Genomic DNA, 17,500 nt, shown 5'->3' on the forward strand with positions numbered 1-17,500 from the left:
CTGTATGAAGGCTGGCTATAATGTACATGTGGCATTTTTGAATGTAATCTTTATATATATATATATTCTCACAATTGTCATGATAGGGGCTGTTGGCCTGAGTCATTACAGTCATTCAGAGTTCTCTCTCTCTGTCTGTCTGTCTCTCTCAATACTTTTAAAATTACCTTGATATCCATCCTCGTCCGTTGGAACGCCTCTCAATACGTAGACATTTCTCATCCTGAAGTGGGTAGGCTGGAAAATAGACACATCGTGAAACATAGCAATTTGTGCACATGTACACACATTTTGTGTAATCACAGCCACACAGACACACACAGACAGACAGACAGACAGACAGACAGACACACACACACACACACACACACACACACACACACATTAACATACATTTGCAAAGACATCAACAGTTTATATTCCTTATCCATGAATCTGTCTCTCTCTCTCCCTCCCTCTCTCTCCATTAGAGCCAAACCTAAAAGTACACACCTGCACACACACACACACACACACACACACACACACACACACACACACACACACGTAATCACCCAGCTCCTCCCCAGTACGCATACAGATGTCTATACGCATTAAAACAACAACAACAAAAACACAAATACCTATTGTGCGAACGTAGAGAATCAGTCGACTTACCATGCCGCTCTGAGGTTGAGGTTTGGTGACGTCACCCCCCACCGCACCTTCGTCGTCATCATTTCCGCCCGGGTCGTCATCATCCACTGGCTGTGTACTGCTGGGCTGATGGACTGCACCAGCTTCAGTGACGTCACCCTCAACAGCATCCTCGTCATCATTTCCGCCCGGGTCGTCATCATCCACTGGCTGTGTACTGCTGGGCTGATGGACTGCACCAGCTTCAGTGACGTCACCCTCAACAGCATCCTCGTCATCATTTCCGCCCGGGTCGTCATCATTCACGGGCTGTGTACTGCTGGGATGACGGACTGCACCAGCTTCTGTGACGTCACCCTCAACAGCATCCTCGTCATCATTTCCGCCCGGGTCGTCATCAATCACGGGCTGTGTACTGCTGGGATGACGGACTGCACCAGCTTCAGTGACGTCACTCTCTCCCGCGACCTCGTCGTTTCCTTCCGGATTGTCGTCTTCCACCACCACTTGTAGGAGGACTGCAACACCATGGCCAGGGTACTTGTATTTTGTTCTTTTTTTTTTCTTTTTTTTTTTTTTTTTTAGATATGATCAAAGACACTAGTATCTCATAGACGGTCAACTTCCTCCGCGCATCCGAAGAGCATCGGACAGAACGGTTTCCAGCACCTGCCGGGCAGAGCACTTCCGCTACGACTCGGAACACACGCGTTTCCGCACGTTGTAATTTTCATCATGCCTGGAGGGGCTAACTGCGCTATTGTTGGCTGTCCTGCACAGAAAGCGAAGAACAGAGGACTTTCCTTTCATGTTATACCCAAGAAGGGGAACAACGATGAGTGGAGGGACGCAATGATTCAAAACATCAACCGTGTCGACCGCGGGTTCAATCCAGACAGAGCGACAGTTTGTTCACGGCATTTCACATATTCTTGCTTTCGATATGGTGAGTTGTACTTATAAGAATATCAGTTGATATGATACCTGTAGGTGTATCTCTGCTTGTGTGTTTATTTGTTAGTATGCTTACTTTATATATATATATATATATATATATATATATATATATATATATATATATATATAACGTGTCTCTGTGTAGATGAATGCATGTTCTTTTTTTTTGTTGTTATTTTTGTTCTTTTTTTTTATGCTGGTGATTACTAAACCGTTTTCAACTTTCACTGATTACATACATTTTTAAAGTAAACATAAGCATAACGATAATCATAAGTGTGTAGTATCAACCAAGTTCCTGCACAATAATAAGCTTCTGCAAAGTAATGGTACTTTACAAATGCACTTTATATAACAATTCTTGATGTATAAAGATAATATTTAAAATAACATTTGGTGTGCACGATAGTAAAATGTATTGCGCACATTTTTGTGTGCACTTATTGTTAAGTTTGTATGTTTTTTGGTAGGAAAGTTTTGTAAAATAAAATCTTTTTTGATGTAGACTATGCCAAATGGTATGTCTTGCAGGACCCACTGGTGTGCGATCCTTGATTCCTGGAAGTCTTCCAACTGAATTCATGCCTTACAAGTCAGTGGAAACACCAAAACCACCCCCACGAAAACCATTGGTAGGTATAGCCAGCAGAAATCATTTGTGGAGGGGGGAGATTGTTTATTGTTAACTACTATACTAGTGCTATTTTTCAGGATTTGGTACCACACATTTGGTATATCACTGTGTGCCTGTTTTAAGTAAATGTGCAAGCTTAACTTCATCTTGGGTTGTATTGTGCATGTACTATTGTAATATACTTAAACTTTGTTTTTGTTTTTTTCAGCTGATTCATAGACAGTTGTTGAAAATTGGAAAATGATTGAAAACTTCAGGTTTTGCTGATGCAGCAAGCACAATTTCATAGTTAGAAGTTTAATGCATGCTATCATTTTGACAGTATTAACTGCCAGTCCATGGTGAGTATTTTATGTTATCCATTAATACACACAGCTGAGATGATAAAAGTACACACACACACACACACACACACACACACACACACACACATATATATATATATATATATATATATATATTGCTAGTCACACCCCAAACCTAATGGTACATTTTTTTTTAAAAGGGAATAAGATTCACACATAAAGGATAAAACTATTGATATATCAAAATACAAAGGTATAAAAATATTTTAAATAAATGATTAAATATTGTCTTTTTTTTTTCCTTGAAAGTAAATTTTAAACTATGAGAATCACAAAGATGACTTACTCTTTAGTCTTTGGCAATCATTCTGGACACCCAGTGTAATTATTCTACAGTCACATACAAAGTTAATGAATGGACTTCATCTGATAATGAACAACACTGTTTAAAAATACACAATTAGTGAGTGGTGAACCTGTTACACATAGTATATTATTGTACATATGTTTACTGATCTCTTTTGCATAAAAATAAATATTCAGTTATCTGCATGATGCTGATTCTGGTTGCAGACTAGCCGTCCACCCCCAGAACTACCTGAGCGGGTGGCATACTACACATTTGAGGAAGTTCAGAGGGATGCACAGAGACTTCCAGCACCTTGGTGCCTCCTATCAAAAGACTCAAGACAGCTGACAGTGGCCATTGTAGATTTGATCCTGGATCAGGTAAAAATGAAAGCATTAATAAGTAGTGATTTCACAGTTGATCTCTTTGTGTTGGGAAAGAAAGTTCCAAATGTGACAGACAGTGTGGAGAAAACAAAGCTGCATGATTTCTTAAAAAATGTAGTTACGGCAAAGATGTGCATTGGAACAACTGACCCTGACCTGCAACAGTATGCAGATGTTCTTGAAAAAAATTCAAAGCAGGTATATTACAGGGAAGTCTGTTCCAGTGGATCTGTGGTAAGGTCAGTAAATTGTGTTGTGATGTTTCAAGGTGCTACTGTTCTGGAGACATGCAGTGCATGCAGAAATGCGAAGCGCTTGCTGGTGAAAAAGAAGAACAGAGCCCTTGCCAGTGCTTCAAAACCTATCAGTAAACATGACTCCCTTCGATTTATTTCAAAAGAGAAGTTGTCATGTGAACTGAAGAGCTTAAGAAAAATGAACAAAAATCTTCAAGAACAAGTAGAAGAGTTCAGGTCAACATTTGCAGAAGAAAGTGTTGAAGTAAGCACTCATCTTCATGACAGCCTGAAGCAAGTTGTTGAAACTGCAGGGCAAGATTCACTTGCCGACCTTTTTTGGAAGGAGCAAGTGAAAGCATTCACTTCCAAAGAGAGAGGAATGCGGTGGCATCCCATGCTGATACGTTTAGCAATATTAATCCATAGCCGTAGCCCTGCAGCATATGAGACTTTGAGAAAGACAGGTGTACTCAAACTGCCTGGTGAAACGACTTTGAAAGATTATACAAATGCTTTACAACCAAAAGAAGGTTTCAACACACCTGCCATGGATGAACTGAAGCGTCTTGCAAAAGACCTGCAAGAAGCAGATCGTTTCGTTGTGCTTTTGCATGATGAAATGACAATCAAATCAGACCTGGTGTTTGATAACAGAAGTGGTCAGGTGGTGGGATTTGTCAATGTTGACGAATGGGAAGAGCACCGGTGCTTTGATCGCCTGGCTACTCATGCACTTGCATTTTTTGTTGTGGGCATCAGCACAAACATCTCAGTCAGTTTAGGGTTTTTTGCTACTTCAGCTGTCACTGCAGGGGAGCTGTTCCCATTGTTCTGGCAGGCAGTGGGATATTTGGAAACTGAATGCCGGCTGAAGGTGATAGCATCCACCAGCGACAAAGCCTCTGCAAATCAACGGCTTTACCAGCTGCACAGAACTGATGATTGTGAAGATGATGTTTGCTTCAAGACAGTCAATATTTTTGCACCTGACAGGAACATTTTCTTTATTTCTGACCCACCTCACCTGGTGAAAACAGTCCTGTAACAATTTGAGCAGTTCAGGCGCAGGAAGACACACACGGTACTTGTGGAACAACGGAAAGCACATACTCTGGCAGCATGTCAGAGATATGTACAACCGTGATCTTCAGTTCGAAACACGGTTCACCAAACTGACTAATGAACATGTCAGTGTGACCAGTTCAAACTGTATGAACGTAAGACTGGCAGCACAGGTGCTCAGTCGCTCTTTGGGTACCATGATGCGTGTACATGGAGGACCAGATGCTTCAGAAACTTCAAAATTCATCATGCTCATGAATCGGTTTTTTGACTGTTTGAATGGCCGATATTTCAGCCAGGGTGTACATACACGGAATCCAGACCTTGCTCCGTACACTGACAGCAGTGATCCAAGGTTTGAATTTTTGCAGTCTGAATTTCTGGGGTATGTTGAAGACTGGAAACACAGCGTTGAAACACGACCTGGCAATTTTTCTTCCTCAGAAAGAAATCAGATGTTTCTGACACATCAGACTTACAAAGGTCTTGTGATGACAGTCAGATCATTTTGTTCAGTCACTAAGTACCTTTTGGACAATGGTGTGCCATTCATTTTGAGCAGCATATTCTGCCAGGACCCTTTGGAAGAGCATTTTGGGAGGCATCGGAGTCTCGGGAAACGCTGTGACAACCCCACATTGTGGGCTTTTGCCTACCAAGAAAACAAAATCAGGCTCACACGCAGCCTTGCTCTGGAAGTACAGCCAAAAGGAAATGTGTATACCAAGAAGAAAGAGCCTGTTCTCATTTCAAACAGTCCATTGAAGAAGAAAACAAAGATGAACTAAATGATATGCAAGAGACTTTGAAGCTTTCTTTTCCACATTAATGCGTCTGTGCGCACAGTTCTTTTACACACACTCTAGAAATTGTGTTTGTTGCTGCATTTATAATACTTTTACTTTGAAACTACAGTTTTGCTTTTGGGTTGAGTTTTTTTTTTTTTTTTTTTTTTTTTTTTTTTGGTCTGTATTTCTTCATGTATCAGTAGTCTTCAACTGTGGAGGTACCACTAATGAAATTTGCACTTTCTGAAGCATCTGGTAATCCATGTACACGCAGCATGTTTTGGTTATATGTGCTGCAAAGAGAACTGTTGCTGTATGTTCTTTTGAATAATTTATTTGTATATGTATGTAATCTACTAATGCTGACTGAAAAAAAAGTGGAGATTGATTGTATGTATGACGAAGAGAGAGCCCAACAGAGACTGATTGGTAGCTGGTCCCACTGAGTGTGACTTGTCAGCTTGTTTCCGTTGCTGTGTATTCTTTGTATCCTTTATTTTTATAAAAAAAAAAATGTGTGTGTTGATTGATGAAAACTGGTGACTACTGGTTGTATGTGCTACAAGAAGAGTAACCCCCAGAGACTGGTAGTTGGTTCCACTGAGAGTGCATATATTGTCATCCTGTTTTTGTTGCGGTGTATCCTTTTCATTGATTTATTTGTATATGTAACCTACTGATGCCAACTAAAGAAAAGTGGTCCAACTGAGTATTGTTTTTTGTTGCTGTATATCCTTTGTATTGACTGGTTCTATGTGCTACTGTGTGTTATTAAAGTGACTATTGATACCATGATTTTTGCCACGAGGACTCTTTCTGTGAAAGTGCACATGAGAGAGAAAATACTGTTTACATTGTTATCTCAAAGTTTCACAAACTGACCTGTTATGATTTATTTCTTTTAACTGACAAAAGTGAAATGGTTGCTTCAAATACAATCCAGGAATGTGAACACTAACATGGTAACAAAACAGTTACAAGTGATTTCTTGAATAGCCACCAGTTGAGCCATGTGGTCAGGCTGTAGTCAGTGTCATGTCATACTTTGAAATCCCCACCAACTAACCACAACTGCTAGAAGACAAGAATTCTAGTGTCTATGATATGATATACAGGTGTACAGCTGAGGCTGGTTGTGAGACAGAAAAAGATGTATATTATCAGAGTTACTGAGATGAGAGAGACAGAGACAGAGACAGAAACACAGAGAGACAAAGACAGACAGAGAGACACACACACACGCACACATCTTTCTCTGTCTCACTATATATATATATATATATATATATATATATATATATGTGTGTGTGTGTGTGTGTGTGTGTGTGTGTGTGTGCGTTCTTATTCTTTTATTTTTTAAATAAAAAAAAAACAAACTTTTTAGCGGTGGTGTTTGACTAAGGGACTTCAAGAAAGAAAAAGGGGAAAGTTGCAAAAGGTTTGGTATATTGGGGTCTATTTTCTCGTTCCACATTTCGCTTGTCATTATACTGATTACATGTAAATCCTTAGTCAGTGGAAAATAAATCACTGAACAAGCGAAAATCACTTCCTCTCATTTGAATACAGTACATTTAAAGAGAATAATCATTAGAGTTGATGTTCTTTTGTCACTGCAGCATGTTGAAGACTGTAACAGCGATAGGGAATCTATTACACAACACAGTTGTGACAGGGTGGTAAGGTGGTGTTGGAGAAGGTGAAGACAGGTAGAAGGTGTTAGCAGAAGAGAGCTGCAGCCAGGCAAGGTAGACTCGGGAAGGCAGTGCGCTGGTTTTCTTCTTTTATTCTTTCATTCTTCCAGGCCAGGAGAGTTCTCTCTTTGTCTGGCACTCGCTCACTCCTTATATTCTGTTCCGCCGAACCGCAAAGCCAGCGCCGCGAAGCAACTCACGAAACCGGCCCTCCGCGAGCCTTGAGGGGCCAAGCTTGTGTTTGTTTGACCAATTTTAGCGGCTTCTGACTTTCGGCTCAGGGAACTAACATAGACATATTATATATCACACAAAACTCCAAGAGACGAGCATTTTCTTAAGCTAAACCATTTTCTACAAAATTAATGTAGTTAAAAACTTTAAACAAAAAGAGTCACTGAATGAACGAGCTTTTAACGAGTTCATGTATCATTTTTGTACATTACAACAATTAATACGTCGCAATATGTAATATAATTGCAACAATTAAGTAACTGAACATCCTGAATTTCCAACTATATAAAAATCATCTATAAAATCTGCTTCTAGAGTAAAGATTTTTTATGTAAAAATTCAAGAGAAAACTCAGCGGATAGCTCCCGTGTCGGCACCGCTTGGCGGTGCTTTTGGCACTTGTGATCGACAATGAAATACTTCGTTTAAACCAACTACAACACAATTATACATGCACTATACTAATCAGATTGATAACAGAAATGCAAACATCTGCAAGACACGATATAAAAATGTGTAGGTATTGTAAAAACGTATTTTGCTCAAATCGGCACTGACGAATTCCAATGGCTTGAAGAAGAGATAGTTTTGTGGCGCCGAAATGCCGTCAGACATTTCGTACCATCGCATGCCTATTAGTAGGGGGCATTAAGTCCGAAAAACAGGTGAAAGCTGCACTTCGTGATAAAAACATTCTGTTTGGTTTTTCTTATTCCTTATTCATTTGTGGTTCATTTAAGCAAGGGATCCACCTTATCACTGCACCGGAAGTGGGTGTGGTCAGCGTCTAAAGTAGGTCACTGAGTTCAAAACAAATGACACTTATTTTCTCGGTTATTTCGTTTTCTTACCCAATTTCACACGTGGAAATGTCCAGAATGTGGTCTCCGAATGTTAATTATGCTGTTATGTACTTGCTATGTTATGTAAATGTCTTCAGGGGTGTTTCGTGACAAAAATAATAAAGATAAAATAAAAATAGAAAATAGGTCACAATGTCAGTGATGCTAACCTGTCGTTGTTTAATCTCAATGTGCACTGTTATGTTGCTCATACATTTTAAAGAACATGTACATATTTTTCATCTTTCTCTGGGCTACTTGTACCCTAAACAATATATATATATATATATATATATATATATATATATATATATATATATATATATATATATATATATATATACAACAAACAAAATAAACATAAACAAAAAAAAGAAGGGGGAGGGGAAAAAAGATGTGTCTAGATCTTTGGGTGCCGTTTATGATAGCAACTAAGCCTCTTTTTGAATTTCTTCTGCTATGAGTTGATATTTTGCAAAGTACTTCAGTCTCTTAAGATATGACATTGATGAAACTGATATAGCAGCTCAACAATCACCTTTGTTTCAACAATCTCATCCACCCATTTCAGTCTGCCTATCGTGCTGACCACAGCACCGAAACCGCTCTCCTCCACATCCTGAATAACCTACTGCTAGCGTCCGACTCAGGACAGATCTCCCTTCTCACTCTTCTCGACTTGTCAGCCGCCTTTGACACGATAGACCATTCAATCCTTCTTTCCCGTCTTCATTTTACATTTGGTATCAACGGCACTGTTCTAAACTGGTTCAAATCTTATCTCACTGATCGATTCCAGTCTGTCATTGTTGATAATTTCCGGTCTGAACCCGTTAAAATTGAACATGGAGTCCCACAGGGATCTGTTTTAGGCCCAGTGCTCTTCACACTGTACACTGCTCCTCTCGCTGAAGTTATCAACCGCCATAATGTCAGTCATCATTCTTATGCTGATGACACTCAACTCCTAAAGAGTGATACACCTGAAAAACTGTTGTCGCTCTTGCAAGAAACATCTAACTGCTTCCTGGATATTCAAAATTGGATGACTCTAAATAAGTTACAATTGATCGCGGACAAAACTGAAGCAATGATCATAGGAACTAAACAAAAACTCTCTTCCATTACAACTAATACAATCAAACTTGGCAGTACATCCATCCCTCTGTCCAGTTCAGTCAGGAACCTCGACGTTGTCCTTGACAACACACTGTCCATGCAAACATTTATCAATCAGACATGTCAATCCTGCTACTGTCAACTGCGGCGCATCAGTTCCATCCGGAAATATCTGTCCATTGACGCAACATCTAGACTTGTCGTCTCTCTCATTCTCTCTCGCCTTGACTACTGTAACTCTCTATTGTCTGGTTTGCCTGCTTCATCCATTCAGTCCCTTCAGCTGCCCGACTCGTCCTCAGAAAGAAAAGATCTGAGCACATCACTCCTCTTTTGCAACATCTCCACTGGCTCCCTGTCTCACACCGAATAAAGCACAAGATCAGCACTCTGTGCTACAAATGTATTCACAAATCAGCCCCTTCCTATCTCTGTGGCTGCCTTCACATCTACACTCCATTTCGCTCACTACGATCAGCTTCGGATCCACTCCACTTACGCATACCCAGATTCAAACTCTCGACTGTTGGCCGCCGTTCTTTCTCTGTCTCTGGACCTTGCAGTTGGAATGAACTTCCTCTTTCGCATCGTCAAGTCTCCATACTCAGCTCTTTCAAGTCTGGCCTTAGAACCCACCTCTTCCCAAAATAGCCTCCCTCCCCTGCCTCTTCCTTGTCTTTAGTTTCTCCAGTTTTAGAGTTATGCGTGCGTGAGAATGACTGGTGCGAAAGCGATTAGATTTGTCTCTGCACAAGATTCAGCGCTATATAAGTACCATTATTATTATTATTATTATTATTTATTATATACTTGTAATTAAAGAAAATCAATCGTAAATCTGTGAATGTAAGTATAATCAAGGTCGATCAGCTCTGCCAATTTCCAGAGGCACCACACGCATGTCCAAAACATTTTTGCTTGGATACGTTTTTAATTCATATCAAGCATTCACCAAAAACCGCAAACATATAGTATATGCTCAATTCGCTTGTTTTGTCTTTCATTCAGCACTGACAGACAATATCGTACTTACTAGATTCAATGTGGAGAAGAATGATTGTAGAATAGTAAAATCCTTCTCATTCTCATAAGGGTAAAGAGTGCTTCCAAGGAAGGGTGGTGGGTCTTGTCGCTGATGCTTGACTGCCTTCTGTCCTGCAGTCCTTTACAGCAGTCCGATGTGGGAGGATAAGGAGAAATTTTAATATACCGTTGCGCACACTGGTGACTGTAATTTCACATTTCACTTTTTTTCTTGCCCAGGGCATACACAGGTTGGTCCAATGACTCCATGCTGCCCTGGATGCTCCACCACAGGCTGCACGACGTCCATTACATGTTTTGTCATTGCGATTCAGTGCACATTTTCTGATAGCATGGCCAATGTTGCTAGTATGTCTGTCCAGATACTCATGACGTGCAGCATGGAAGTCTGACCAGGAAAGTGTACCAGTGGCGATCTCATGTTCATCTTCAATGACACCTTTGCAGTGACTTTCTTATTTGATGTTTGCCTCTTGACTCCTTCTGGACCATAGGGATGCAACAGTACTCCAGCGGACTCGGTTTTTGGCTGCTCTCTTCAGCCGGGCCTATGTCCATCCGGCTGTGTCTTCATCTCATCCTCCAAAGCTTCTTTTCCAGGTCTGCTTTGGTCAGCCAGCTCGCCTCCTGTCTTGTGGTGTCGTCTGGAGGCTTTCGAAGGGTATTGCTATCTAGCCCCATTTCCTCTTCCTGATCTCCTCACTAAGGGGCACCTGGTTGGTTCTTCTCCAGAGGCAGGCATTTGATACTGTCTCTGGTCATCTGATCATTTGAAATATGGTGCAGGCATCTATTGATGAAGGCCAGTCGTTTGCTTGTGTTCGTCTTGGTTGTTCGCCATGTTTCAGAGCCACACGAGAGGACTCCTTAACGTTGATGTTGAAGATCCTCAGTTTGGTGTGGGTGGAAAGAGATACAGAGTTCCAAATTGGCCGCAGGGTGTTGAAGGCATGCCTCGCTTTGTTGATGCGGTTCTTGATGTCTTCATCCGCCCCTCCGTCCTTGCTCACTACGCTGACACCTTTGCAGTACACCAACCATTCACTTTCAGTGTTGCGCGTCTTGCTTTCAAGTCTGACGGCTGGTTTTGCACTGACGTTACATGGTGGTATTTAGACATCTTTGGAGGTCAGAGCAACTGGATGCACTTTTGTGTAGGTGACAGAGGGGGGAGGGGGGGGGGCGGGGGGGGGGGGGGGGGGGCATTATTTCCATTCTGGCTGACACCGATTGCTGAACTAGGGGTGTGAAGTGCATAATTGCATCTGCGTCTTCATGCTTATTCTGCATCAAATATCCCATGGAAGGTGTTTCCCGCTGTTGTCAATCTTGAGATGTGGTCAGTTTTATCGACCGCTCCAACTATGTAAATGTTTGTCATCATTCTTGGCGGAAGAACTACACCGTCTGTTTCAAATTTTTGCTATAATTATACTGTTTGCAATATCTGTTGAAATAGACAACACATGCTTGTATAAGATTCCAAGGCCAAGGCTATGAAGGATTTCAACCAGCCCTAGCTTTCTTGTCTGACAGTGAACTTTAAGGCTAGTAGATTAGGAATGATGTCTGTGTCCTGTTGCGCTGCATATGTGATGTTGCTTTTAATGATTTTTTGCATTTATATGCAATTATCTGTGATATACTGACAACATTTTGAATCTGGTGTGGAGTGGTTAATTCTTCGGTGGAATCTGGCCCACTGGTCATCATGCTGATGGGCGCCTTTAAGGTGAAATGTATACAATTTTCTTGACATTCTGTGGATGAATTTGCCATTGAATGAACTATCTGGCTACAACAGATCACTTCTAATCAGTTCAGCGGTTTTTGCAAGATGTGAAGCTTCTGAATCATAACTGCTCGTTTCTTGATGGTGTCACCGAGGTTTTTGTTAAACATTAGGACACTTCTCTGCTTTGTAAAGTGGCAATGGGGTCTGGAAGAGCTGTGCGAAGTTTATGTTTGATACGTGATGAATGCACTTCAGTTTGCTCCATTCCTGATTGTGCCAGTCCATACGTGTATATTCTACACAACTGAGACATATCATCGTCCATGTCTTTATTTTTCTCTCGTGAGTTTGCATTTGACAGATTGTCAGCACGTCTATAGAGTTAAATGAGCATGTGTATGGTACACATCTATTGTTACCATGTCCCCTGAAGCAAATTTAACTAAAAGACTTTTATCCTGAAGCTCTTCTGCTCAGTTTCTCATCTTGTAATCAAGTCCTAAGTCCAGCTCCTTGCAGTATACCCTGATCACTGTTTAAAAAAATGCATTAATTTATTCGCATGAATACCAAACATGTTTCTTGTTTTCACAGGACTAGCACTGGATTTGAAATTCTTATATATATATATATATATATATATATATATATATATATGCTCCCAGTCTCCTTTTAGAGGTTGTCCCTGCTTTCCTCTGTTCTACATCTCTTCTGCCACTTAGAAAAATGTAGAAACGTTGCTTCATATCCATCTCCTTCATCAAAGACAGATCAACAGAATTGGGCAATGTCCTAATCTTTTAAAATCAGCAAGGGTTTCAGTAACATAGGCGTAACCAGCACATTCTCGCTTGGTTGGGCAGATCAAAGTTTCTTGTGATGCTGTTTGACATATCGCACAAAGATTCCAGTCGATTTCCACCACGTCTTCAGTCATCGACCTGGACTGTGGCGGATCACAGCAACAACATACTTGTCTGCATTGACATGACATAACTCTCTGAGAACAAAGCAAGACAGTTGTGGCGAGCTCATTTCTTTAAGTTTCAATTTCACATTGTTCAGAACCCTGTCGACTGTGAAGGCCTCTTCAGGGCTATATGCTCTAATCATACGAAAAAATCAATTTAAGCATACTTCGTTACAGAATATGCAATCTACAGGGTTGTCAATAGCTACCATTAAGTCCGTAAATTAATTAGGTCATTTTGTCTTGTACAAACTAAACCATCCCTTTTTAATTTTCTCTCTCTCTCTCTCTCTCTCTCTCTCTCTCTCTGTGTCATTCTTTCTTTCGTTATTTATTAATTTATCTATTTATTAATTTATTTATTCACTTTTTTGTTAACTGTACAGTTACAGTTATATAATACTTTCATCTAAAAATTAAACGCAGTAGCAATACCCTATTGTTGATTACCACACTTCAATAGCAGATTTTTTTAATGATTTTTTTTAATTTAAAAAGAATGAAAGAAAAAGGCATAACACCTTCGTTTTAAAAATCTAACTTTTGTCGCTAAGGATTGCCGTACTTCAGTTTCTGGTCTGCCATGGGCGATGAGAACAACCAAACCAGCGCAGTGCGCGCTAAGCGCCAGTCTCTGAAATAGGGAAGGTGCTGACAGCTGCGGGTCAGGCCGGGGTCATGCCACATCCCGCCTTGCTAAATACTATGGTGTCCCATTCGCGTGTGAGTGGTATAAATGGTCTTCGTAATTAATTTTAATTAATTTTTACGCTTGCCACAAGCCACTGGAAAAGTGGATCCCTCGCTTAATGGGTTCATTAGGACTTATTGTACATGTATGTCAATTATTATATTTTTATCACAAAGTGCAGGATTTATATTTAATGCCGCCTACTATATAACTTAGGTGTACACGGAAAGCAGTACACGAGAAGAAGCCTTAATCATTTACATTTTAATGCACATTCTAAATTCTACGGCAACTATATCGATTTATAGAAAACGAAGGTATTTTGTATGTTTCAACTGAGTGGATTTCGAAGATCGCGCCAAAACTCATTCACATAAATATTAGTTTAAAAAAGTTATAGGCTTTCTGGCCAAATGATATCATTACAGTTGAGAAGTATGATCGTTCTGAAGTTACATAACACAAAACTATAATCTCATCTATAAGGAAGTGTTTATAATTTAACAAATTGATGAAAATCATCATACGGTTCCCTGTAAAGGGAGATAACTTGTGACCGATTTACAACTTCCTTGGTAACCTTCGGCTAGTCACAAAAATCGTCTGCTAAGCTGGCCCAACGAAGATCGTAGCCAACCCGGCTACACAATACTTATGTAAGAAATGAGTGTTCTTAATTCCTCTTTGTTGTTGTTGCTGCTGTTGCTGTTTGTTGTTTTTTGTCGTTGTTGTTTTGTGTGTGTGTTTTTTTTTTTTCCAATCTCTTCACCTTTTGTTGTACGCCTTTTATTTATTTATTTATTTATTATTATTATTTTATTTTATTTATTTTATTTTTTTGCGTGTTTGTATTTTATCTAACTCTTTCTACCTGCTTTGCATACGAACAAGGATTCTCAATTTTCCCGCATGCTAAAGTGACTCGAACTGAACTAAAAATGGAATCGGAAAATTCCGTTCTTTCTTTCCCTTGTTTCATCATTTATATCCGGTCTGCAAAGGATACTTATGAAATAAGCTTCGTTCAAGCATCGACATTACAAGGAAGGGAAAAAAAAGAAAAAAAAAGGAAAGACACTTACGGTCGTCCGTGCATTGTACAGGAACTCGGCCCTGAAACATAGCAACCACTTAATAGAAAAAAAAAGCAAAAAAAAAAGCAAAAAAAGCAAAAAAAGAACTAAACTGAAACAATAGTTAAGGGACAAAGGAAACTATAGAAACAGCATGCAGATTCAAAGTTCTATAACCTTTTTTTTTTCTTTCTTTTTTTGTTCGTCCATCTGGGCAGTGAATTCGCCGTTTGAAACCTTCTCCCCATCCGAAACCCCTGAAAACGGAGTATGGTTGCCTACATGGCGGGGTAAAAACGGTCATACACGTAAAAGCCCACTCGTGTCCATGCGAGTGAACGTGGGAGTTGCAGCCCACTTACTACGAAGAAGAAGAAGAAGTAGGAGAAGAAGGAGGAGGAGAAGAAGGAGGAGAAGAAGAAAGAAAAGAACAAGAAGGAGAAGACGGAGAAGAAGAAGGAGGAGAAGAAGAAGAAAGAAAAGAAGGAGGAGGAGAAGGAGGAGAAGAAGAAGAAGATGGAGAAGAAGGAGGAGGAGGAAAAGTAGGAGAAGAAGGAGGAGGAGAAGTAGGAGAAGGAGGAGGAGAAAAAGGAGGAGAAGGAGAAGAAGGAGAAAACGGAGAAGAAGGAGAAGAAGAAGGAGAAGATGGAGGAGAAGGAGAAGATGGAGAAGAAGGAGGAGGAGGAGAAGGAGAAGGGGGAGAAGGAGAAGAAGGATAAGGAGGAGGAGAAGGAGGAGGAGGAGAAGAAGGAGAAGAAGAAGCAGAAGGATGAAGAGAAGGAGGAGAAGAAGAAGAAGACGGAGAAGAAGAAGGAGGAGGAGAAGGAGGAGAAGAGGTACCCATTCACACTGCTGTGTGGACGTGCACTGCTGGGATGTAAGGAGGAGGAGGAGAAGAAGGAGGAGGAGGAGAAGAAGGAGGAGGAGGAGAAGGAGGAAAAGGAGGGGGAGAAGGAGAAGAAGGAGGAGAAGAAAGAGAAGGAGGAGGAGAAGAAGAAGAAGAAGATGAAGAAGCCTTCCTCCACTGAAGTCAAGTACACACTGCTGTATGGACGTGAGGAAAATCGGAGATGTGTACCTTCTCCAAGGACACAACACGATGCTGACCGCCACTAGACTTCGAACCCTGATCACCGCCGCTGAACGCCTGGATCACAAGTTCAATGATCGACTAACCGATATCAGCCATGGCGCCTCTCTAACTTAACGATAAGATAAGTCACATTTTCGTGTGACTATTTTGATTATGTATGGATTGGTAACTCGTGTAGTTAAAACCAAAGCCGAAAGGTGGTGTGGTTTTTTTAATCTCGTCGCGCACACAGACACAGTCACAGTCACAGACATAGCGCGCGCGCGCGCACACACACACACACACACACACACACACACACACACACACACACAACACACACACAAACACGCGCGCGCGCGCGCGCACGCACGCACGTTCACTCACTCACATGCAATCGAACGTGCGCACGCTTCCACTTTGGTTTAACTTCACAATAGCAGATACACGTCTGAAAAAAAAATTGACAGAGGCATCGACAGACAGACAGAGAGAGAGAGAGAGAGAGAGAGGGACGGAGAGACACACATAAACGCAGAGAGAGAGAGAGAGGGAGGGAGGGAGGGAGGAGAAACAGAGATAAGCAGAGACAGAGAGACACAGACAGACAGAGAAAGAGAGAGGGAGTGAGGGAGAAAATGACACACACACACACACACACACACACACACATACACACACAAACACACACACACAGGGATTCTAAACTCACAAGGGGGGCGGGGGGGAGTGAAGAGGAAAACAGAAAAGGTAGAAAACTGTCCAAAAAAAAAAAAAAGAAAAAGAAAAAAAAAGCAGAAAAAAAGCATAACTAACATGCAATTACAATTAACAGTAACAATTCAATGATGATAATAACAATCAGAAACCATTAACACAATTCTGAAGTACATTGAAGGAATGTAGAAATAGGGCTACGAACTAACAGCCTGTGAAGGAGTGATGTCAGCATCCGCTGGGGGCGGATCTTCTTTTAGGGGGTTCCTGGATGTGGGGCCAGGGAGGTCAAGATGTCCTCTGGCAGAGGCGAAGCACCTGGCACCACTCACTTGAGCATCTTGGGTATCTGATGGCAAAGGAACCATCCATCCACTTAGCCAAGCTGATTCGAGTTGTCACGTCATTTTGGTGATGTTATATTATTTGCATGACACTTTAGTGACTGCCTGTCTGTCCATCGGTCTCTGTCTTATTCTCTGTCTGTTTCTCCGTGTCTCTCTATCTAAGTCTCTGTCTCTGTATCTCTCTCCCTCTGTCTGTGTGTGTGTGTGTGTGTGTGTGTGTGTGTGTGCGTGCGTGCGTGCGTGCATGCAAGCGTGCGTGCGTGTGTGTGTGTATGTGTGTGTGTGTGTGTGTGTGTGTCTCCTCCCTTTCTCTCTCTCTCTGTCTGTCTTCCTCTGACTCTTCTCACCCCCACACCCCCTCTCACTCTGTCATCCCTGATGTCTCTGAAACTCTTACATTAATTCCTTCTCTCTCTCTCTCTGTCTGTCTCTCTCTCTCTCTGTCTGTCTGTCTCTCTCTGATCCTCCATTTGACTGTTATGAGGGAGATAGAAGGAAAATGAGGAAGATGAGGAGAGAAAGACAGGGAGAGAAAAAGAGACAGACATAGAAAAAATCATAAGGATGCAAAGACAAGAAAAGATACAAGGATGCAGGTAGTTACCG

The 17,500-nt window shown here is 41.1% G+C and overlaps 1 protein-coding gene across 7 annotated transcripts in view; it reads right to left on the reverse strand.

Annotated features, from left to right (window-relative positions):
* LOC143282851 (uncharacterized) overlaps nt 1–17,500 on the reverse strand; it is a 30,732-nt gene that overhangs the window by 2,357 nt on the left and 10,875 nt on the right. For all 7 annotated transcript variants that reach the window (XM_076588692.1, XM_076588694.1, XM_076588690.1 and 4 more), the window contains exons 2-6: nt 17,499–17,500; nt 16,757–16,896; nt 14,768–14,798; nt 658–1,154; nt 168–237 (exon numbers count right to left, since the gene is read on the reverse strand). The exon at nt 17,499–17,500 is cut by the window's right edge. In XM_076588692.1, coding sequence (XP_076444807.1) covers nt 168–237; nt 658–1,154; nt 14,768–14,798; nt 16,757–16,896; nt 17,499–17,500 — 740 coding nt within the window. The remainder of the gene's footprint in view (nt 1–167; nt 238–657; nt 1,155–14,767; nt 14,799–16,756; nt 16,897–17,498) is intronic.

The sequence above is a fragment of the Babylonia areolata genome, chromosome 6, assembly GCF_041734735.1.
Source record: "Babylonia areolata isolate BAREFJ2019XMU chromosome 6, ASM4173473v1, whole genome shotgun sequence".
Classification (NCBI taxonomy): Eukaryota; Metazoa; Mollusca; class Gastropoda; order Neogastropoda; family Buccinidae; genus Babylonia; species Babylonia areolata.